This window comes from Vipera ursinii (genome assembly GCF_947247035.1).
Source record: "Vipera ursinii genome assembly, contig: SUPER_Z_unloc_1, whole genome shotgun sequence".
NCBI classification, from domain to species: Eukaryota; Metazoa; Chordata; class Lepidosauria; order Squamata; family Viperidae; genus Vipera; species Vipera ursinii.
In genome coordinates this window covers 421055-444008 of record NW_028148449.1, presented here as the reverse complement: position 1 = coordinate 444008, position 22954 = coordinate 421055, and the positions used below count along the sequence as shown (strand labels likewise).

At 52.0% G+C, this 22954-nt stretch overlaps 3 protein-coding genes and 1 long non-coding RNA gene across 4 annotated transcripts in view; 1 reads left to right on the top strand and 3 right to left on the bottom strand.

The window, feature by feature from the left end:
* The window catches only part of LOC310650467, a 376544-nt gene that overhangs the window by 343563 nt on the left and 10027 nt on the right, over nt 1-22954 (top strand). The gene's annotated exons all lie outside the window — the stretch shown is intronic.
* LOC310650472 (GTPase IMAP family member 4-like) lies at nt 8135-8875 on the bottom strand (the record flags this gene model as incomplete). The annotated part of the gene is made up of 1 exon (XM_083380022.1): nt 8135-8875. The coding sequence occupies one exon, from the start codon at nt 8873-8875 to the stop codon at nt 8135-8137; it is 741 nt and encodes a 246-aa protein (XP_083236148.1).
* On the bottom strand, nt 13308-15573 carry LOC310650471 (GTPase IMAP family member 2-like; the record flags this gene model as incomplete). Its single annotated transcript, XM_083380021.1, has 3 exons — nt 13308-13331; nt 13741-14357; nt 15498-15573. The coding sequence occupies 3 exons, from the start codon at nt 15571-15573 to the stop codon at nt 13308-13310; spliced, it is 717 nt and encodes a 238-aa protein (XP_083236147.1).
* On the bottom strand, nt 16947-17738 carry LOC310650470 (GTPase IMAP family member 2-like; the record flags this gene model as incomplete). Its single annotated transcript, XM_083380020.1, has 1 exon — nt 16947-17738. One exon carries the CDS (start codon nt 17736-17738, stop codon nt 16947-16949), a length of 792 nt encoding a protein of 263 aa, XP_083236146.1.

Below are 22954 nucleotides of genomic sequence, written 5' to 3'. Positions count from 1 at the left end.
GCGACCTTAAAACCCATCTCTTTAAGGAAGCGGGCCTGGCCTGATGGGATGGGGTGGGTTTGTTATTATGACTTTAATTTTAAATTTGTACTATTTGTACTATGGGCATTGTTTAATCATGTTTTAATAATTTTAACTTTTGTATTTGTCTTTTACGTATTGCCCTGTTAACCGCCCTGAGTCTCTTGAGAGAAGGGCGGTATATAAATTAAATAAATAAATAAATAATAATAAATAAATAAATAAGTGCCTCCGTGACCGTCCTTTCCCAGGCTTCCACTAAGGCATCTGCCGAGCTGTGAGCAGAGGAGGCAGGTGGGGCCCCCAGTGCTGCCTGGAACCTCTCAGGGTCCATTAAGCGTCTGGGCGGAACCATCTAGTTGGCTCAACACCCCCACGGTGGGGAGTGGCAAAACGGAAGACCAGCCGCAGGAGATGATGATTGGTCCATGACAGGGGCATAGCAATTGGAGAGCCCCCACCAAGATCATATAACCACCGTCTAGATAGGAACACCAAATCCAGGGTGTGACCTCCCACATGAGTCGGTCCATGAATTACTTGCGTCAGGTCCATGGCCATCATGGAAGCCATGAACTCCCGAGCTAACTCAGATACTCCTCCCAGGGATGGTAGATTGAAGTCACCCAAAACCATGAGTTTGGGGAACTCAATCACCAGCCCCGAGAGGATATCGAGAAGCTCAGGCAGGGCTGCTGCTGCGCGACTAGGTGAAAGGTACACCAGCAGCAGACCCAACAGCGCTCTAGGACCACACCTCAGTAAGAGAGATTCACACCCGGCTATCTGAAGAACGGTAGCCTCCTGCGGACATCAGGTCTCCCTCATAACCACAGCCACTCCCCCACCCCTACCCTGAGTCCGAGGCCGGTGTAGCACCCAGAAGCCTGGTGGGCAAAGATCAACCAGAGGGATACCACCCTCTGGGCCCAACCAGGTCTCCATGATGCAGGCCAGGTCCGCATGCTCACCCTCGACCAGATCCCGAACGAGAGGAACCTTATTAACGACGGACCTGGCATTCAGGTACACTAGCCGGAGCTCAGGTGGCTGCACATCCTCGCTCCCGGAGCCTTGGGGTGAAGACAGAGGGTCGGAGCGCCTCACCGCTTGTAAATAGCGGAGATGCCCTCCCGGACATCGATACGGCCCTCTGTTTCTACACCTGCTGCCATTCCCTAACGTCGTGGGAATAGGGAGTCCCACGACCCGCTCCCGAGCTCCGGAGGCAGCAGACTCCAGCTCCTCCCCACCGCGATCTGTCCCAGGCCTGGCCTGACCAGCGATTGGTGGATTACCCCCCATTTCCAACCAACCACAACCCTCCCCCCTCCCTAACCCTACAAAAAAATTAGCTAAAAAGGTAATCAGGGGCCTCTTATTAAATTTATACTGGAGGCCCCTGCCCCTGCCCAACCATCTCTCAGGGTCCCGGCAATCGGGCCCTTCATCAAGAGGAGGTGTAAAGAGTAAGGCGGGTCGCTCCCAGGATGGGGGGGCCCCCTGAGGGCGAACAAAACCGTGCTCGGATAAGTCAGACGCATGGTGGTTGTTAAACAAGTCCGGCAAAAAGACAACAAGGCGAACCCAGATCGAAACGGGAGGATCTCAGAATAAATAAAAAGGGAGAATGTCCAGAGTGCCAGCCCAGCTCCACTGCCACTAGAGCTGGGAAACCCCGGGACAGATCGAATCCCGCCCTCTCACGACGGTCAGAACCGGGGAGCAGCCTGGTACATACAACCGGGCTGCCTATCTCAGACCCCAAGTTTCGGTCAGATTCCCCCAAACCCTTATTCTTTCCCCTGCCGATGTCTCCCCTTTTGGGGCCTGCCGTTCTGTTGGGATGAGGGGGGGAGAAGGGCGGATTTGCTTTGGCTTGGGATAACTTTCGCTTTCGACTTTCCCTCTCCTGCCTCCGCCCGCTTGAGAGGGAGATGGTTGCGGGAGAAACAGAAGCTGGAGGAGACCTTGAGCTGTGGACCAACTTGTGCCAGTCACCCGCGCGTCGTCGCCTCCCGTGGACCGGCTGGATTTCAAACGGACATTCTGACTTTGGCGGGAGGAGGAAAGTTGCTACTTTGACTAGGCCGTTTTGAGTGGGATTTTCCCCAGATCTCGCCTTGACTTCCCTGCTGTCACTAACCCCAAATAAAAAGTCTTCTTTTGAGACGATGCCGGTTTCAAGAGTTCTGCTTCCTTGGGCGGTTAGCTGAGGTGAGTCCTTATGTAAGGCAATCTTCAAGGTCTTAGTGATGGTTTTTAAGTCCTTACTGGGTCCGGAATACCTCGGGGACCACCTGCTGCCGGCGTCGACTCCCCTCCGCCCCATGCGTTCCCACAGAGAGGGCCTCCTCAGGGTGCCTCCAGTCAGAGAATGTCGGCTGGTGGCCCCCAGGGGGAGGGCCTTCTCTGTGGGTGCTCCGGCTTTGTGGAACCAGCTGCCGGTTGAGCTCCGGATGGCACCGGATCTCCGCTCCTTCCGGCGCGGGTTAAAGACCCATTTATTTGAACAAGCTGGCCTGGCCTGATGGGGAATCACTTAGGGTTTTAATATTTATATATATTTTTTATTGTTTTTATTGTGGGCAATAATTTAATTCTTTTTTAACTTTTGTACTTTTGTAGTTTTAAGATATGCCCTGTTCACCGCCCTGAGTCCTTCGGGAGAAGGGCGGTATAAAAATTTAATAAACAAATAAATAAATAAATAAATAAATCTCTAAAGCAGAAGTTACCGATCTTTCTTGTTTGGCGGACCGGAAGAAAAGTAATAATATCTTTATCTTATCTTTATCTTTATTAGACTTATATACCGCCCTTCTCCCGTAGGACTCTATTCTATTCTATTCTATTCTATTCTATTCTATTCTATTCTATTCTATTCTATTCTATTCTATTCTATTCTATTCTATTCTATTCTATTCTATTCTATTCTATTCTATTCCTTTCTCTCTCCCTCCCTCCCTCCCTCCCTCTATCCCTTCTTTTTTTTCTTGCACTTCATCACTGGAGACTTTTCAGAAGAGACTGGACCATCACCTCTCTGAGACAGTATACGGTCTCCTGCTGGAGCAAGGGACTAGACTAGAAGACCTCCACGGTCACTTCAAAATCTGTCATTATGTAAGGGTCTCCTGCTTGAACAGAGGGCTGGGCTAGAAGACCTCCAAGGTCCCTTCCAACTCTGCATTCCGTAATTCTGTAAGTGTCTCCTGCTCAAGTGCAGGGTTGGACTAGTACAGTGGTCCCCAACCTGTGGGCTGCAGCCCATTACTGGGCCATGGCCTCTTGGCCACCAGGCCGCATGAGTAGCTGGGCAGTGCACGCGCCTGTGTGCACATGCTCACCCCTCTCGTTCCACTGTTGCTGCTACTATCATGCAGGCCGTGGTGTGAGCCTCACCCAGGGTTGGTGCCGGTACGATCTTTGTTCCAGTAGTTGTATCACCGCGAGCCTGGCATTGCCGTTGTCACAAGCCTCACACAGATATCAGCGTCGCTGAGAGTGGCATGGCATGCACGCTCGCGGCCTGTGTGCACATGCACGGACATTCATGTTCACACACGCATAATGCGCCTGCCCCTCACTCTCCCAATGGGCTGCCAACCCAGGAAGATTGGGTTCCTCTGCCTTAAGTGATGGAAATCCGTGAGAGAATATATGCCAAGCTCAAAATGTGTCAGGCTCACCCCAATTTAGACCTTTCGGAAAGAAAGACCGACTCCATTCCTTGAAGCGAAAGCTTCTCTTCCTAAAGTCCAGCAGTTACAGTGTAAGCAAAGCTGGATCTGATTATTCCCACGCAAAGTTTGCCTTTCCCGCCCCCCTTTCCCTGATCCGCCCCCCCACCTACCCTGCCCTTGGTCAGTCCATCAGTGTCCGATTGTCATTCATTCCCCGCCTCCCAATTTCCCCTGACGTACACGTGCAGGTATGGATTGCCCCATCCTCCAGCGATAGATGGCAGACCTGATTGACACAAACACAGGGTCGGTTTCCAAAACACCCTGAGGACTTTTAATTGGACGTGGACTGATCACACAGGGGGGAGGGGTTGGCCAGGGGAAAAGGGAAAGTTCATTGCATCGTCGTGGCGCCAAACCAACAGAGTCTGCCTGCTCTGATCCAGCAAAAAAAAGCCCTCCAAACTTTAGGGAACCGGGTATCTGGTTTCTTGGTGAGAGGTTTTACCACAGACCAGGAGTATGGTTTCACATGTTGCCTGCGTCCCGCGGATGGGACTCTGCTTGTTTCCACGGAACGGTTTCTGGCATGCCACAGCCTGGTACTGGTCCACAGATTGGGTGCTTGGGGACCCCTGCTCTCATCTGTAACCCCTTTGTTTTCAATAAAGTATACGCTTGGAGGGGAAAGAACCAGTCTTTTTTTGCTAATTGGACTAAAGGGGAAGGATGACAAATGCGCTGATTTCCCCTCGTGTTTGCAGAACAGACTTCACCCACCAGGGATGCTCTCAGCTGAAGGGGGAAACACCCCTTTGATACTGGTGAAACTGGGTTGTACTGGGGCGAAGGCAAGGACGTGGGGCTGGGTTGAGGGGCTCTGGGGCAGGATCCTGCTCTCCTTGAGAAGGTGGAGGAGGATCCTCAAAGATGAGGACCCGCTTCCCTCACTGGTCAACAGGAAGGGTGAGGAAGACCCCCGGTTGACCCCCCCCAGGCCCATTTCAGCAGTCAAAGGCAAAGGAGAAGGAAAGACGACACCAGATCTGCAGGTCTGCCATTGTTTTATTTCTCAAACAAAGAAAAGGGAATTACAATACTCTGTTTGTTCAGAGTATGTGAGACTATATAAAGAGTGCATTGATATCCCCAGTGCTTTTTTAGTAAAAGAAAAAGGTGCCGGAACTCACACATGTCATACAACCCGCCTTGCCTACCCTACAAGGTTCCATCCAAAAAAGGTGCCGGAACTCCGTTCTGAGCGTTCTATGAGAAAAAAAGCCCTGGATATCCCAAACCCTCAGTACAGTTCCAGTTATGAATAAAGCAACTATTCTTCTGTACTCATCTGCCTGGCGTCTTTCCTGCTCGTCTGAACCCGAAACATAACAGTAGATACTGGTAGATGGCCTCATGCATAAGTAGACAAGACATTCGGAAGCAGAACAATCCTGAGGTAAAACTAAGCAGCAGGCAGAAGACAGAGAAGTAAAAAGGCGGGAAGAGAGGGAGACCCCGCCTTCACACTTTGTGGCAACCAATCACAGCGCAGATCGCCTCCTGCAGGAGCAGACTAGACAGTTGGGAGCACAGGAACATCCTGAGGTAAAATTACAACAGCAGGCAGAAGACTGAGAAGAAAAAGGCAGGAAGAAATGGAGACACAAGACAGTTGGGAGCACAGGAACATCCTGAGGTAAAATTACAACAGCAGGCAGAAGACTGAGAAGAAAAAGGCAGGAAGAAATGGAGACACAAGACAGTTGGGAGCACAGGAACATCCTGAGGTAAAATTACAACAGCAGGCAGAAGACTGAGAAGAAAAAGGCAGGAAGAAATGGAGACACAAGACAGTTGGGAGCACAGGAACATCCTGAGGTAAAATTACAACAGCAGGCAGAAGACTGAGAAGAAAAAGGCAGGAAGAAATGGAGACACAAGACAGTTGGGAGCACAGGAACATCCTGAGGTAAAATTACAACAGCAGGCAGAAGACTGAGAAGAAAAAGGCAGGAAGAAATGGAGACGCCCCCTGCCTGAACTTGAAGCCCAAACACTTTCCTGAAATGCAACCTTCCCCCCACTTCATCCTTAGTCCTTTCTGCAGAACACCCTCCCCAGGCGTCCTGCCAGTCCCCCCCCCTCCTCTCCCCCTGGCTAGGCTTTTCTCAACCTTTGCTTCCCGCATCAGCCTGCCCCCCACTTCTGCCCCTCCTGGCCCAAGGAAACACAGGAGCCAAGCCAGGCAGACCGGGCAGCAATTTTTCCGGCGTGGGGGTGGGTGGGAGGCTCCTTTGAGGGGGGGCTCTTTCTTCCATCCCCTGCAATCCTGGGCAGGCAGCCTCTGCTGAGGATGCTAATTGCACCCGCGCCCCGCCCCCCACCTACAGCTCCCCACACCACCCCTTCGTGGGGGTGTCAGGATTTCACTTTCGATTGCTTCTCAAACATTAAACCTTGTGATTTCTCTGAGCTGATGGGTGTGTGGGGGGCAGCCGGGGAGGGAGGGGTCCCATGGCCCAGGTCATTGTCCAGTCTTGCCTTGATTTCTCCTAATGTTTGGCCATATTTGCCTTGTGTGACGGTTTCGCGAAAGGTTTGCTGCCTGCTTTATCTATTATTTTCCTCTGCCGTAAACTGCGCTCCAGAGTTCGAGTCCTCTGCCTTTTGTATAAGTGCAAGCTGGTGGGGTGGGTCAGACAAATGGCTGTCCCGTCTCCAGTGACAGAGCCCCCACTACCTCTGGTGGCAGGCCGTTCCACAGATGGCTGACCGAAAGAGTCCCAAGAACCCGTTTCACCCAGGACCCTCGGCAGCTGCCAGGCCACGAGCTCCTACACCACGTTCCCTATAAACGGGAGGTCGGAAGCTAGACAAATAAATGGCAGTGTTCCCTGGTGATGCATGGGGGTGGGGGGTAGGGGCAGAACAGGGCTAATAAAGCAGCCCCCACCCCACCAGCCTGCACAAATGGCTAATGAACTCTGGAGCACAGTTTACTGTAAAGGAAACCGACAGATAAAGCAGGTAGCAAAGTTTTTGCAAATCTGTCAGGCGAGGCAAATATGGGCAAAGATTAGGAGAAACCAACAAAAGGCTGGACCATGACCTGGGCTCTGGGACCCCTCCCTCCCCTGCTGGCCCCCACGCCCATCAGCTCCGGAGAAATCAGGAGGTTTAATGTTTGAGAAGCAATCAAAAGTGAAATCCTGACACCCCCACCCCCTCCGCCCATCAGCTCCGGAGAAATCAGGAGGTTTAATGTTTGAGAAGCAACCAAAAATGAAACCGAGGAACAGATAACAGTTGGTGGAAAGACCCGCCTTCTCCCTGCTGCGCCTGGGTGGAACCCAGACAAGGTCTCATTTCATTTCCCTGTTTGTACCTGGGACCGACCCGGCCATTATCCCCAAATCCCCCCTTCAAAACTCATGGCCTCTTCCTTAAGCAAGGAGGAGATTTGATAAGAAGATTTTAATAAGAAGAACAGACAGGACTTCCCTCGTGAGTCCACATTCGCCATTGGACGGCGGTATAGAAGAGTACAGAGACGGCCTTGAAGAAAACATGTAGCAGCTGTTGGGAAAACATGAATTCTCCCCAGGAAAGCAGGAAAGGGTGAGAAAGAACCTTAAGGCTGCCCTGCCTTCATGCGTTTTGGTGCCAGCAGAAGCGAAGGGGAGATGCTTTCCACTAGACCTTTTGAGCACATCAAGACACGGAGGTGGTTAGGCTGAGTGGACCAACCTCAACCGTCTTCCCAACTCCCCACTCCCCCCCCAAAAAACACACACACAGCCTCTTTCATAAGCAAAGAGATGTTTTAATAAGATCTTTGCTTAACACAGAAATGCCCTCCCTGCTGACTCCCTGTTGCCCAATGGAAAGAAGGAATATATCAGGCAGCTGTTAGGAAAACATGAATTCTCCCCAGGAAAGCAGGAAAGGGTGAGAATGAACCTCAAGGCTGCCTTGCCTTGATGCGCTTTGGTACAGCGGGAGTGAGACACTTTCAAGATTCTCCTGCTGCCATTTATACCAATCAAGTCGGGCTGTAATATTTCTTGTGTTGGTAGATTCCTGGCCTGCTCTACCTCAAAGGACTGAGAGACTGGAAGCCCCAAAGAGAGTGTCCTTCCAAAGGGTCCAGGATGGGAGACTATAAAGCTGTGGGGCCAATTGATACTGGGGGGGGGCAGGATCCTCCCACTGAAGGAGATCCTCTCATCTGAGGGAAGAAAGCGGATTCTGGGAAGGAATTGGCTCAGGGAGAGTCAGCCACAAATCTCTGACTGGAGTTCTCTGGAGGTCTCCCCGCGAGGGCTGGATTAGAACTCAGAGCAAGAAGGGGGAAACACAGGGCTGTGGCTTTTGGGAGAGCTGCCCCCTTGGAGCAGAGGATCCAGCAGAGAGGCTTTCAGTGTCTGTTACTGAATAGAACACTGGGCTAATTTGCTTTTCTTATAGCGCTCTTCATCTTCATTCATCATGTCTTCTGTGTAACAAGGAGCATGTCTGTTCTTGTACACGAGCTGATCAATCATGGTCATCAATTCGGCCCTCTGTTCCTCCCGTTCTTCTCCTTTGGCCTTGTTGTTGAAGGCCAAGTAGCGGTGTCCACACTGCTCTACCTGTTTCTTAAGCAAGTCATCACACTGGGATAGGAAGTCCTCCAGACTCATTGCTTCCAGGTCATCCTTGCGGGTGAACAAGACGATCATGTAATTCTTGGCGTTCAAGTTGAAGATTTCACTGATCTCCTTTTTCTCCTTGGAGTAAAGGCCAAGACGTATCACCTGCAGAATGACGTGCGGACCTGGCTTGCACATGCTCACACATTTCTTCACCTCAGCAGCAGTTTCCTTCTCTGAAACCTCGGTGTCGTAAAAGCCAGGAGTGTCAACAACCATAATATTCCGGCCATTCCAGTTCTTCTCCATCTTTTGGCAAGTCATCGTCATTGGCTTAGAGGACATGCCGTATGCAAAGTGTTTGCCTCCCAGGATGGTGTTTCCTGTCATGCTCTTCCCACTGTTACTTCTGCCCACCAGGACAATCCTCCGTTCTTGCCCTACAAACCAAAGCGGGGGGGGGGAGAGACGAAGGGGATTGGTCAGCAGGGTTGGAGATGAGCAGGCTGTGCCCGTGGGAGGGGTCAAAGGCGTCATCAGTCACGAATCCCTGTGTGCCCACATGAGATCTAAATCCAGTCCACCTTGAATGCCTTTCTTATCTCCCGCTCATTTCCCTTGATCCCTTAGTAGGTCAGGTTCTTGTAGCGAACTGAAGCTTGCTATAAATCATTATACTCATTTGAACTGCCTGAATCTTCTGACTTTCCACTCACTCACTCTCTACTTATCTATCTATTTTGTCTGTCTCTAGCTATCATCATTATTATCATCATTATCATCTGCCTCTGTGTGTGTCTCTCTCTCATCTCCCATCAGCAGTGTACAGCCATCCTAGCCTGTCCCTTCGCCCAGGGCCCAAGACTTTACCTTGGATGTTTTCCAGACAAGCCGCACAGCGCAAATCTGGATGTTTCTGCGTGAAAAGAGAAACCCAGTCACACCAAAGAAGAAACTTGCCTTGCTCAGAAATTGCCAGGAACTCTCCCCCACCCCAGAAGTCACACACAGGAATTGGAGGGGGTCTTAAAAGAGAGTCATCCCCCTCCTCATTGCCCTTGAGGTAGAGTCAACCTGATTTCTCTCTGCCCCCCACACACACTTTGGGGGCTTGAGGAAACGTAGGCATTGGTCCCCAAACACTGTGCTGTAGAGGCCCTCTTCCCAGGATCCTTCAGCCGTTCCCACTGCAATCAGTCATTGAGAATAGAGGTGGAATGGACCTCATAGGTCATCTATTCCAACCCCCTGCTCAAGCAGGATAGATACCCTTACAGAATGACAGAGCTGGAAGGGACCTCGGGCGTCTTCTAGTCCAACCCCCTGCTCAAGTGGGAAACTATAGCAGAGGTAGGCACCCTTGGCTCTTTGATGACTTCTGGACTTCAATACCCAGAATTCCTGAACCAGCCATGCTGACTCAGGAATTCTGGGAGTTGAAGTCCACAAGTCATCAATGAGCCAAGGTTCCCTACTCCCAATCTATACCATCTCTGCCTCCAAGCACTGCCCAATTGCACCTTCCCCAATGGCCAGCCGTCTCTCCCAGAGGGCACAAGCCCCTTGTCCCTCTCCCACCATGGCCCATCAGCCACTGCCGCATCAGGGCTCTAGGCTGACCCAGCCGGCTCCGCAGTTGGGTTCTTCGGGAACTCTGCCTTAATTCTGGCTGTGCCGTGGAAGAAAGAAGCCACTGCGGGAACCAAGAAAGTGACGGGGGCGCCCCAGTTTAGAACCAGACGCTCCAGAGCAGCTGAGTCAGAGGCAGAAATAGTAGAGGGTCTCCTACCTGAGCAGTGGGTTGGACTAGAAGACCTCCAGGGTACCTTCCAGCTCGTGATTCTGTAACAGTCTCCTGCTTGAGCTGGGAGTTGGACTAGATGACCTTGGAGGTCCGTTCCAACTCTGTCATGCAATGATTCTGTAACGGTCTCCTGTTAGAGTTGGACTAGATGACCTCTGATGTCCCTCCCAGCTTGTGATTCTACAAGGGTCTCCTGCTTGAGCAGGGGGTTGCACTAGGTGACTTCCAAAGTCCCTTCCAACTCTGCGATCCGAAGTCCCAAGCCACGGGGATGGGATAGAGATGGGGAGCAGAGGCACGCCCAGCTGGACACCCACTGCGCGGATGGGCCGCCTACAGGTCGTATTTCTCTGGGTGGGTGGGGCACTCAGGGTGGGCAGAGTCTCCTTGCCCCCTCCCCCCTTAGTGAGATCCCTCCAGCCCCCTCCCCACCCAAAGTTCCTCTTTGGCCCTGCTGGCTGCTCTTCACCGAGCCTGGGGGGGTTGTCTCTGAGGGGGTCAGGATTGAATTACCTATCCCGAGGTAATTTTCCCCCCCCCGCTGCCCCCCACGGTTATGCTTTCCCCAATCTTTGCTTCCGACAACACCTTGTCACCCCTCCTCTTCTGCCCCAAGGAAAAATGGGGGGGATGGGATGGGGAGGGTGGAAGGACTCCTTTGAGGGGGGGCATCTCTTTCTGGCATCCCCTGCAACCCCGGGTGAGCAGCCTGTACTGAGGATGCTCATCACACCTGCCTCCCCCACCATCCCCTTCTTCCTTTGAAAAGCTTCCGATGTCCTTTCTTGAGTTGGGGGGGACGATGGCAAGGAGGCCAGGCATTTGGGGAAGGTCTCTTTCTCCCTCTCTCCCTCTCTCTCTCTATATATATGTATATATGTATATGTATATGTATATCTATATATAGATATACATACACATATATAGATATATGTAGATATAGATATAACTGTAAAAGGGACACGGTGGCTCAGCGGGTTAGGACGCTGAGCTTGTCGATCAGTTTGGTGGGTCGAATCCCAATATCATCTTATCTGTATCTAATCATATCTGTCTATCTATCTATCTATCTATCTATCTCTCTATCTATGAGGGACGCAGTGGCTCAGTGGGTTAGGATGCTGAGCTTATCGATCAGAAGGTCGGCAGTTTGGCGGGTCAAATCCCGAGTGCCGCGTAGCAGAGTGAGCACCTGTTACTCGTCCCAGCTTCGGCCAACCTAGCAGTTTGAAAGCATGTAAAAATGCAAGTAGAAAAATAGGGACCACTCCGGTGGGAAGGTAACAGTGTCCCGTGCGCCTTTGGCGTCGAGTCATGCCAGCCACATGACCACAGAGACGTCCTCGGACAAGCGCTGGCTCTTTGGCTTTGCAACGGAGATGAGCACCGGCCCCTAGAGTCAGAAGTTACTAGCACGCATGTGCAGGGGAACCTTTACCTTTTTATATATCACTGTATCTATCATCTCTCCTTCTCTTTCTCCCTCCCTTTCTCTCTGTATCTATCTATCTATCTATCTATCTATCTATCTATCTATCTATCTATCTATCTATCTATCATCTCCTTCTATGTAAATATGTATCTATTTATCATTCCTCTGCCCCTGAACAACTGCAGCGATTCCCTAAATGATTGTGGCAAGAAAAGACATCAAATTGGGCAAAATCCCTTAACCAACGTCTCCCTTAGCAACATAAATTTTGCACTCGCCTATGGTCAGTATACTGAGGACTACGCCTACGTCTTGCCAAGACCACCCTTGTAAGAGTTTGGGGGAAAGGGATTCTTTCGAGGCAACGATGTAACAGCTAACCAGCTTATGTAATGTAAGATGTAATTTGTAATGATGGGAATGAGTCAGCAGGGTCTGTGTCTCTTTAAGAGCCTTTGTATAAAAGGATCTGCTGATGGGTTCTCTCTCTTCCCTTTCCTGCTGTAACTGCGGTGTGTTGGATCCTGCTCCATTAGCACTTGTATGTAGATTACTCCTGGTGTATGATATGGCTCTTTGGCTTTGAAACGGAGATGAGCACCGGCCCCTAGAGTCGGAAACAACTAGCACGCATGTGCAGGGGAACCTTTACCTTTATGATATTGTATGTAGATAGTGTAAGATAAACCACTCTTTGCTCTAGACCAGACATGTCAAACACAAGGCCCGGGGGCCAGATCCGGCCCGCGAAGTGGTTTCATGCGGCCCGCGAAGCCATCCTGGAAACAGTGAGGGAATGGCCCCCACTGCCTTGGCCGTGGCCCAGAGACCCTCCTTCTGCCAGAGACCCTCAGATCTGTCCCATTCCTGCCCAGGCCCCCATAGGCACCCTTGATGTGAACGATGTAGAGCTGGCCATGCCCACCCAGTAGGCCATACGCACTTTAGCCACGCCCACCCAGTAGGCCACGCCCACCCAGGTCACACCCACCCGGCCCCTTGAGGGCAACCGCAATGCTGATGCGGCCCTCAATGAAATTGAGTTTGACACCCCTGCTCTAGACCATAGTTTACTCTGTCTACTCTTGGCTTATCTCGTGTGAATGTATGGGTGGGTGGGGGTGCTTTTCCTTTAGTATTATAAATACTATCCTTGCCATTCAGGGCTTTTCGATGTGAGTTGCAATGGATGCAGTTCCTCTCTTCACCAGCAGAGGATGAGGCAGGCTTGGGACTCTGTTTCCCCCTAGGGAAAAGGGTGCCTTGATTTTTGGTGTTGGGGACTCTTGTGGGGGTTTGGGGGGGAGGACTTCAGAGGGCTTATTTGCTTCCGCTGAGGACAAGGCTCCCTGGTGAGGATCCCGATTGCGTCTCCTAGTAACCTTTTGGGTTGGATTCCCAAAAATGTTTACGCACACGCACAAGCCTGCCCACTTCCTTCTCCACCTCTCCCGGACTGGGCGTTTCAGTGCTGGCGCTTCACCCAAGCGCCCCCTCCCACCCCAATCCCTGAAAGTCTTTCAGGAAAGGTTCCTCATTGGATGCCGCAACTTGAGCCTCCAGACAGGAACAGCCCACATCTTGCCCCCCCCCCGACAAAAAAGCCCAACCCCTCCAGGAGGGCCAGAATTGGGAATCTCACTGGAAAGGTTCCTAGGGGAGGGGGGGAGATAAGAATGGGGGTCCTGTGAGTGGTGAGTTAGGAAGAAGGTCTTCCCTCCCTATCCTCAATTTCAGCTCTCCCCTTGTTTGACTGCCTGGACAGAACCAGAGCAGAAATTTCAGAAAAGGGGAAAGCCCCCTCCCCAAATTACCTAGAACACCCCTTCCCAACAACACAGGTGCTTCTGTGTCCCACTTGTAGCTAGGTCCCCTCCCTTGCTCTCCCCCCACTTCTCTGCCTTCCTTTGCTAACAAGGAAGAAGGGATCCTGAGCGATTCAGCCAGCCGGTTCCCAATGAATGGATCTCGGCTACTAACCTCCAGCCATTCACCTCCCCCAGATTGCCTGTCCTGACATGAGGGTCTCGGCAGTCCCACCCACCCATTGGGGTCTCCCAGAGAAGAGGGACCCCTTGCTCTCGTGTAAATGGGCAGAAAGAGCACCGCCCTCACCCAGTTCCACTCTGCCATTTGATTCTACTCTATGAAATGCTGATCCTGTACCATGGGCAGCTCATACAGCCGGTTGATGTAGTGTCTCCCCCCGTTCTCGAAAACGGTCTGCTGCACCATCTCCATCAGCTGCGAGACCTGCGCCTGCCGCTCGGCTCCTGTGGCCTTGTTATTGAAGCCACAGTAGCGGTTCCCGCACCGCCAGATCAGCTCCCGCAGATTATGGTTGTCAGACTTTTGGACATACTCCTGCAGGGATTCCCCTCTCAAATCTTCCTTGCAGGTGAAGAGGACAATCGTGTGCCTGGCGGACTCGTCCCCAAAGATATCCCAGACCCGCTTTGCAGCTGTCACATCTTCGGCAGTGAAGCGTCCCACCTGGGTCACAAAGATCAGGGCGTGGGGGCCAGGCTGGGAGAGTTCGACACAAGTCCCGATCTTGTGTCGCACAGTCTCACTGCAGTTTTCAGAATAAAAAATGTTGGGTGTGTCGACCACGGAGACCTTCCTGTTCTGCCAGCTTCCCTGCCCCCTTTCGCACTTCAGGGTGGTGGTGTTCGGCTGCAGAATAGACTTGAAAACCGGCCGACCTAGGATGGTGTTGCCAGTGGCGCTCTTCCCACCTCCAGTCTTCCCCACCAGGATCAGCCGGAGTTCGGCGTCCTCCCCTGTGAGTTTGGAAGACGACGTTACAAAAAAGAATAGATATATTTCTCACAACGTGTCAGGGTGTCATTGAGCAGGCTAGAAATGGGGACAACTTTAGAAAAGAGTCACCGTTGCTCGGAAGTGGTTCAGTGATATTTTTATATGAATCTCCTGGAGTTGCTAAAATGGGCTGCTCAGCCGTGCAGATTCCCATAACGTGCAAATCCCACTTTAGCAGATGTCCAAATACAGCCAGTGTGTCCAGCCCCCATGAGCAAAGCTGGAGCCAAACAAATTGAGCCTGAGCTGTGAGGAGGTTCAGGGCTGCTGGTGTGTGCTGCGTGACGATGGCCCCGGGACAGGGTACGGGAGTAATATTGGAGGGGACCTTGGTGGTCTTCTAGTTCGACCCCTTGCTCAACAGCCTCTACTGCACCACCATGATCGCTGGTGGCACAGTGCGTAGAATGCAGCATTGCAGGCAAACTCTGCCCACTGCCAGGAGTGCGATGCTGACCGGCTCAAGGTTGACTCAGCTCTTCTGTCCTTCCGTGGTCGCTAAAATGTGGAGGGCCAATAAGGCGACTCTGTAAACCGCTTAGAGGGGCCTCGGAAGTACTGTAAAGTGATATATAAGTGCTATTGCTAAGGGAGGTGAAAGGTATGAGCCTGGGGGGGTGGGGTGAGAATACGATTAAAGCCAGAGGGAAACGTTTAGGGGGACCTGGTGTGGAAGGAGAAAGAACTTCGGGAACTTCTTGGGGAAGGGAAATGTTTGCAGTGACCAAGTGGCAGGATGGGTAGAATAGGTAAGGGGTACTGCAGTGTCCTTGTGGTCAGCCACAAGTGCAAATGACCATTGGGGAGCTGCAGGGACTGTAATTTCAGGATTGGATCTTAAGTAACTTTTCTGGGAGGATCCACCATAATGTAAAACAGCTGTTAAGACAGGAGTCCCCAACCCCTCTTCCCTGAACCGCCACTGATCCACAGAATGCTGACAACCGGGCCTCGCAAATAAGCGAAGCACACGAAACGAGCACACACACCCGGCTCACAGAAAAACCCCACTCCACGGAACCTGGTCCCTGGTGCCCCAAAGTTTGGGGGTCCCCTGTGCTACGAGAGCTGTCCTACGTCAAGGAGATGAGAAGAATTACCTGGTCTCCCTGCTGCCGTAACTTCCATCATCACGTCTTCCCGTTCTCCATCCGCAGGAGGAAGAGGAGCAGCCATCAGGGAAACTGCAACTGGATAGAAGCCGGGTGTGCGTTTGTGTGTGTGTCTCATGCAGACTGTTCCTTAGCTTGTTTTTGACTCTAGGTTTTAGGCAGCACCTAGTCTGCCGGCAACTGGGCCACGCAAATAAGCGAAGCACACGAAACCAACGCACCCCCTGGTCCACAGAAAAACCCCTCTCCAAGGAACCGGTCCCTGGTGCCTAAATGTTTGGGTGTCCCCTGTGCTAAGAGACCCCTCCTGCGTCAAGGAGATGAGAAGAATTACCTGGTCTCCCTGCTGCCGTAACGTCCATCGTCACGTCTTCCCACCCTCCCTCCACAGGATGAAGAGGAGCATCCATCAGGGAAACTGCAACTGGATAGAAGCCGGGTGTGCGTTTGTGTGTGTGTCTGGTCCAGACTGATCCTTAGCTTGTTTTTGACTCTAGGTTTCAGGCAGCATCAAGTCTGCCTCAAGATCAGGATATGAGGAGGAGGAGGAGGAGGAGGAGGAGGAGGAGGAAGAGGCAGAGGAAGAGGAGGAGGAGGAGGAGGAGGAGGAATCAGGGTCCTTGGTCGTCCTCTGAGCTTGATGGATTCCTTGCAGACGTTTCAGGACCCAATGTAGGTAACATCATCAGTGCTAGTGAGAAGTGCTGTTTGTCACAGCCTCCCCCCCACAAATACTGGAATCCTACTATCTCCTCCCCCCCCCAGTCCTTCTTTTCTCTAGACTGGCCAAATGCCAATTCCTGCACCCGTTTCCTCTGATGTTTTGGGCTCCAGCTGCGGAATCCACTTTGTTACTTTTCAGCGCCCCCCCCCAAACACCAGACACGGCCTCCTCACTTACCTGGCTTGGCCTTCTCATCCGGGGCTGCCTGGAAGTGGAAAGGAAACACGGGTCAGACAGGGGTCTCGACTCCCAGAGGCCTCGGCATGTCCAGTGGGGCAGGGAGCCAGCTGCCACCCTGTTCATGCCCAGAAACCGCACCCTGGTCCCCTACCCCATTCAAGGCATCGCCCAGAAGCTGCTCTGGAACCCCCCAGCCAGTGGTGGGATTCAGCCGGTTTGCACCACTTTGGCAGAACCGGTAGTTAATTTTTTGTTGCCCAGGCCCAGAATGGACTTCCGGAAGTGGCATTGACACAGAGAACCGGTTGTTCACATATTTGAATCCCACCACTGCCCCCAGGCAGGGGCAGGGAGGGAGGGGGAGAAGGAAAAGACGGGGGGGAATACACGTAGAAGAGAAAAAGGGCAAGTAGAGCTAGGGACCCCTTTTTTCGGAGGGGCATTGCATGCTCTCCACCCATTAACCACCCTTCTCCCTCCCCTATTGCCTGTCCTAACATGAGGGTCTCTGCTGTACCACCCACCCATTGGGGTCACCCAGAGTGGAGGGACCCCTTGTTCTCGTGTAAACTGACCAGCTCCACCAGATGCCCAGAAAGAGCACTCACTGCCCTCGCCCAGTTCCACGCTGCCATTTGATTCCGCTCTACGACACGCTGATCCCGTACCATGGGCAACTCGTACAGCCTGTTGATGTAGTGTCTCCCCCCGTTCTCAAAAACGACTCTCTGCACCATCGCCATCAGCTCTGAGACCTGCGCCTGCCACTCGGCTCCTGCGGCCTTGTTGTTGATGCCACAGTAGCGGTCCCCACACCGCTGGATCAGCTCCCGCAGATTGTGGTTGTTGGAATTTCGGACGTATTCCTGCAGGGATTTCCCTCTCAAATCCTCCACGCAGGTGAAGAGGACGATTGTGTGCCTGGCCGATTTGGCCTCAAAGATATCCCAGACACGCTTTGCAGCTGTCACATCTTCGGCAGTGAAGCGTCCCACTTGTGTCACAAAGATCAGGGCGTGGGGGCCAGGCTGGGAGAGTTCGACGCAAGCGCTGATCTCATTTTGCACAATCTCACTGTGGTTTTCAGAATCGAAAATGTTGGGTGTGTCGACCACGGAGATCTTCCTGTCCTGCCATCTTCCTTGACCCCTTTGGCACCTTATGGTGGTGGCCTTCCCCCCCAGAGACTTAAACTCTCTCCAGCCGAGGATGGTGTTGCCCGTGGCGCTCTTCCCACTTCCGGACTTTCCTACCAGGATCAGCCGGAGTTCGGCGTCCTCCCCTGTGAGTTTGGAAGACAATGTTGCAAAAAGGAATCCAGACATTTCTCAGAACATGTCGGGGTGTCATTGAGCAGGCTGGAAATGGGGACCACCTTGGAAAAGAGTCACCCCTGTCCTGTAGTGCTTCAGGAATGTTTTCACGGGAATCTCCCAGCGTTGTTGCAATGGGCTGCTCAGCCGTGCAGATTCCCATCCTCTCCCACCCCATTCCAATCTGTGGTGAGCCATACTGGTGCAGTGGTTAATATTGCAGCATTGCAGGCTAATTCTGTCAACAGCCAAGAGTTCGATCCTGACCGTCTCAAGGTTGACTCAGCCTTCCGTCCTTCTGAGGGCGGTAAATGAGAAGAATCTTTACAAGACATTGAAATAATGAATCTTACCCCAATCATAACATTGTCCAAATTCTGTCTGTGCCGCTCCTTGAAGATGAGCCTGGTGGGGAAGAAAAGCAAGGGGGTGAAAAGAAGGCTGGGGACTCTGGAGTTGGCAGGGATTCTGGGGGTGTCTCTGGTAACCCAGATTTCAAGCGGGGGAGAAGAGGCGGAGGTTCCCCAAACTGTAGGATGACACGTTATTTCCTCCTCCTTCTCCCACCTCCTCTTCCCCTCTCCATCCTCCCCTCGCTCTCCTCCCCTTGTCCTCCTCCTCCTCCCCTGTCCCCTCTCCTCCCCTTCTCCATCCTCCCCTCGATCTCCTCTTCCCCTCCCCTCCTCCTCCACCCCTTCCCCCTCCTCTTGCCCTCGCCCTTCTCCTACTCTTCTCCCTCCCCCTCCTCCCCTCACTCTCCTCCCCTTGTCCTCATCCTCCTCTTCCCCCCTTCCTCCTACTCCTTCTCTTCCTCCTCCCCCTCCCCCTCCTCTCTTTCTCCTCCATCCTCCCCTCGCTCTTCTCTTCTCCCCCCCTCCCCTCTTCCTCCTCCCCTTCCTCCCCTCACTCTCCTCCCATCCTCATCCTCTCCCCCCTCCCCTCTCCCTCCTCTCCTCTTTCTCCTCCTCCTCTCCATCATCACTCTCTTCCCCTAGTCCTCCTCCACTACCTCTTCCCCTCCTCCTCCTGCCCTCCTCCCATTGGAGGTAGCAAACTGGTGAGTCATAGTATATTCAGAAATTGCCTATTCTATTCTAATTCCTCCTCCTTCCCTCCTCTTCCTCCCCTCCTCCTCCTCTTCCCCATTCTCCTCCTCCTCCTCACCATTTCAGGCCTCCAAGTAGGACAGATGCAAGTGACTGCCTCGCTCCATTGACCGAGCCCTACTTGAGTCACTGCAGCGCATCGGAATTGGTACTGAAGATTTAGGTGGACATCTTCCAGGGAGAATTGATCCTGAGGACCTTCGGTATGGAGACTTTTCCAATTTTCTTCTCCTGAGATCCGATATTCCACCTGGTACCTGGAGATGGCAGACTTCCCTACGGAAACTGGATCAATCCTGATCTGGAAACTCTTTGGCTGGACTGGTTCAACCTTAAGAGAGGGAGGTCTTCTAAGAGCAGCTTCCAGCTCCTGACGTTCCTTGAGGACCTCCATGGTCAAGGCTAAACTTTTCCTCTCCAGCATTTTTAACGACTGAAAGAAATTCTTCATGCTCTCGGTGCTCATTTTCCAGAACATTTCAGCAGCAGCATTACGGCTTCCTCCGTTTTCTTGGTAAGCAAAGAGAGCAGAATGGTTGAATCTGAAGTGCAGAGGGGTTCCCGATTCATCCTGAGCACACGGCAGGTCAGCCTCCTTGAGGGCCTCCAGGACAGGTGGTGTCCCCCCATCTGAAAAGGTGATCAGGAGTTGGATGTTATCCTTCACCTCTTTTCCCAGCATGGAGAGCATGGAATCAAAGACGCATTTCTGGATGTGAGTTGAATGGGCAAGGAAGGCCTGGGCCACCAAGCAGATGGCATCCACGTGGTCGATGCCCCCTGGGGTGGAGAAAAGCTCTCGGAGATGCTTCTCAATCAGTTTGTCTTGCTCTGCGTCTCTCGTTCCTCCAAATCCCGGAGTGTCGATTATTGTGAGAGAATAGGGGATCTGGAAACCCTTCCGATGATTCACCACATAGGCTGTGACTTCAGACGTCCTGCTTTCAGCTTCACTTCTCTGGATGGTTTCATGATTGAGTTTGAATCGGAAATTTCCTTCCCACTGGACACCCAGGATATAATTGATCATCCCGTTGATCAGAGTGGTTTTCCCACACCCTGTTGCTCCCATCACCAGGATCACTTTTTTGGCAACTTCCAAGTTCTCCTTTCCAAGCTGGTACAGGAGAGAGGAGGTGGAGGCATCTGAAGGGACTTTCTCCAGAGGAAGAGCAAACACCAGTGGTTGTCTCTCTTCCACTAGGGAGCTTTCCTGAAGGAACTGGTGGGCTACGTTGTCTGCATCTTCTTCCTCCAGTGATGTAGAGACCTCCACCTCCTCGCTGGGGACACCCAGAGCTCCATTATCACACACGGCAGACACCCGTATTCTATACGCCATCTGGGGCTTCAGTCCTTCAATAGGGTAAAGCTCTGTTTTATTCCCAGTCCTTTTTTCAGTCCAGTGGTCATTCCCAACTCCAGCCTCCACCGTTCTGTACTCCACCTTGTACTCCTTGACCACAACTCCTGAGGAAACGATGACAGGACTCATCCAGGTGACAGTGATGACAGAAGATGCTGCTGTGACCTTTCTTAATTTCTCAGGAGGGCTGATGGGAAGGGTCTTTATGGGTGGGCTCAGGTCACTGGATTTACTACGGCCTGGCTTACAACAGCAAGCATACTTGAACTGGTACTCTGTGTTTGGAGGCAGATTTTTCAGCAGGAACGTCTCCCCGGCGTCCTCTGTCCTCACGGTCTTCCAGTCCTCTTCCCCTGCAATCTTGTACTCTACCAGATAGCTGGAGATTGTAGCCGTACCGTATTCAGCGGGCTGAAACCTCAGGTGAATGCTGTCATGTCTCAGTTCGCTAATCTGGAATGGGAGAGGTTTTGAGGGCAACTCAAAGTTCTTGCTGACCAGCTCTCCATCTTCATAAAGGTATATTGAGGCTCCTTGTCTGTCCACATCTCGGAGTGAGGCTACAACAAAGCGGACATTCTCATTCGATTGATTGACACTGAAAAAGTCTTTGATGGCTTTGGCAGTTTGGCGAGCATATTGGGTCCTTTCCTTGTCCTCAAACCAGGCCATGCCTTTCTTGACCTCTAGAGTGGACCTTGTTGACTTAGCTGATTCTTCTGAGAATTGCTCCTGAAGCCAAACCCGTAAACTCAACAGAAACGGCTCCTCTTCATGTAAAGAAGTGAATATATAGGAGACCACATATCCATTCTCAGGGTCGAGAACTATTTCTTCCAACTTGTTCTGAGATGAGATAACTTGTATACTATTTAGAATAGTCAGGTAAGATTTGACAAAGTTAATTTCTCTCTTCTTGGTGTTCAGAAATTCACGGAGTCTTTGGCTGTTGAAGGGCGACTGGTTGACGGATGTCAAGATGTCCACCAGGGTCGCTTCCTCCTGCCCTCCACCCCGGATGGAAGGCAACATTCTGGCCAGCTGTTTCTGGAAAGTCTGCTTGTGTTCCTTTAATAGATTCTTGAAATGCTGGATCTTCCTCTTGATCTCAGGGAAGGTCTCAGCAATGGGATTCTTGGCTAGATCGTTGCTTTGCATTTCAATTTCATTGAGTTCCTCCATGACATTCTCAGTAGCAAAAATCAACGCTAGGCTGATCTCACGGACCATCTTAACTGCTCTGGTGTCCAGTTTGGTCAGTGGGTAGAGCCAGACCCTCATAGGCACAGCCTTCTCCCCATCTTTCCCTAACATTTTTGGCAGAGTCTCGTAAATTGTCATGGCATCTTGGAAGGTCACTGGATTTTTCTCCAGAGAAAAGTCTCCATGAAACGTGCAACTGAACTTGAAAGCATTCTCTTTCTCCTTCTCGTTTAGCTTCATATCTGCTTGTCCTCCGATAGATATTTCTTTGGTGAGTGTAATGTGGAGGTTTCCTTCTACATTTTTTACCATCTCCATTGAAGAAACTTCTCGGTCAAACACAAAGAAAGCCTGGGCTCCGAAGAGGATGGCGGTGACCACGTGGGTGGCCGTGCCATGCTCAAAGACTGCTGGGTAGGAGATATTCTGGATTCCTAGGTGACTCATGGTCAGCTGTTCATACCTGGTGGTGGTTTTGTACAGAACGGTGACTCTGGCTTGTTTCTTGGACTTCTTGGTGTCATGAAGATATTTGGCTGATCCTCTCACATCAATCAGCCCCCCCAGGACACTGGCTTTGAGCGATGCTGAGATGTCCAGGGCAGAGGCCTTGTCATCAATACTGTCAGATGCAATGATTATAGTTGCTGTATTGGGCTGAGGCCTGGTGGTCAGGTCCTTCTGCAGAGAGCTGTAGTCCCAAAGGGTGACCCCTGCATGGAACAGGAGAAGATCGTGAGATAAATCTGATACTGGATAGAGAAACCCCAGAGATCTTGGACAAGGGCACATCATTTCTCTCTGAGGATAACTTTATTTGTTCTGTCCAGCAATCACCAAGGAAATTGTCTGTTTTGCAAAATACTGCAAAACCCCAAAAAGTCTTTCGACTGAGGAGAGAGATTTTGTCATTTCCCAAAGCATTTCAGGGAGTTTGGTATGGAAACCCACCCCATGTTTGGTAGTCAGGGCCAGCACTGCTGCATGCTAGGCCAAGGGCTCGATGCACATTCCAGGCAGAAGACGCTACTCATCTAGCTGGTACTAGCAGGCCCTGTGTTCAGGATGCCAGCTCTTAAGTGTCCTTGGGCTAAGCCTGCGCACTGATGGCAGTGCCTGTCTCCCTCCCTCCCTCCCAGGTTTCCTGCCAGGGATGCCCGCCCATCAGCCTCTCCTTTGGTTCCTACCGGGGATGAGGGCATCCTTGCGACAGTCGTACAGCATCCCCAGCTGGAAGGGGCGACTGAGGGCTGAAATCTCGATGGCATCCTCTGCCACGGCCATGCTAGGCACTTGGGTGCTGCTGGTGCTTCTCGTGCCCTGCAAAAGAGAGAGGAACCATCTGGGGGAGGCCGAGACTGACTTATGACTCTGCGAGGGGACGCAGGTGTGGCCTCAAGTCTCCCCCCACCCACTGATGGTAGTCCAGTTTCTGGGATGGCTGAAGAAGGCTCTCTTGCCCAGAGCAGGGCGGCAGGAGCTGCAGTCACAATGCCTAGCTGGTGGATGCGCTGAAGCCGTCAAGAAACCAAAACTGGCAATTCCTCCAGCAA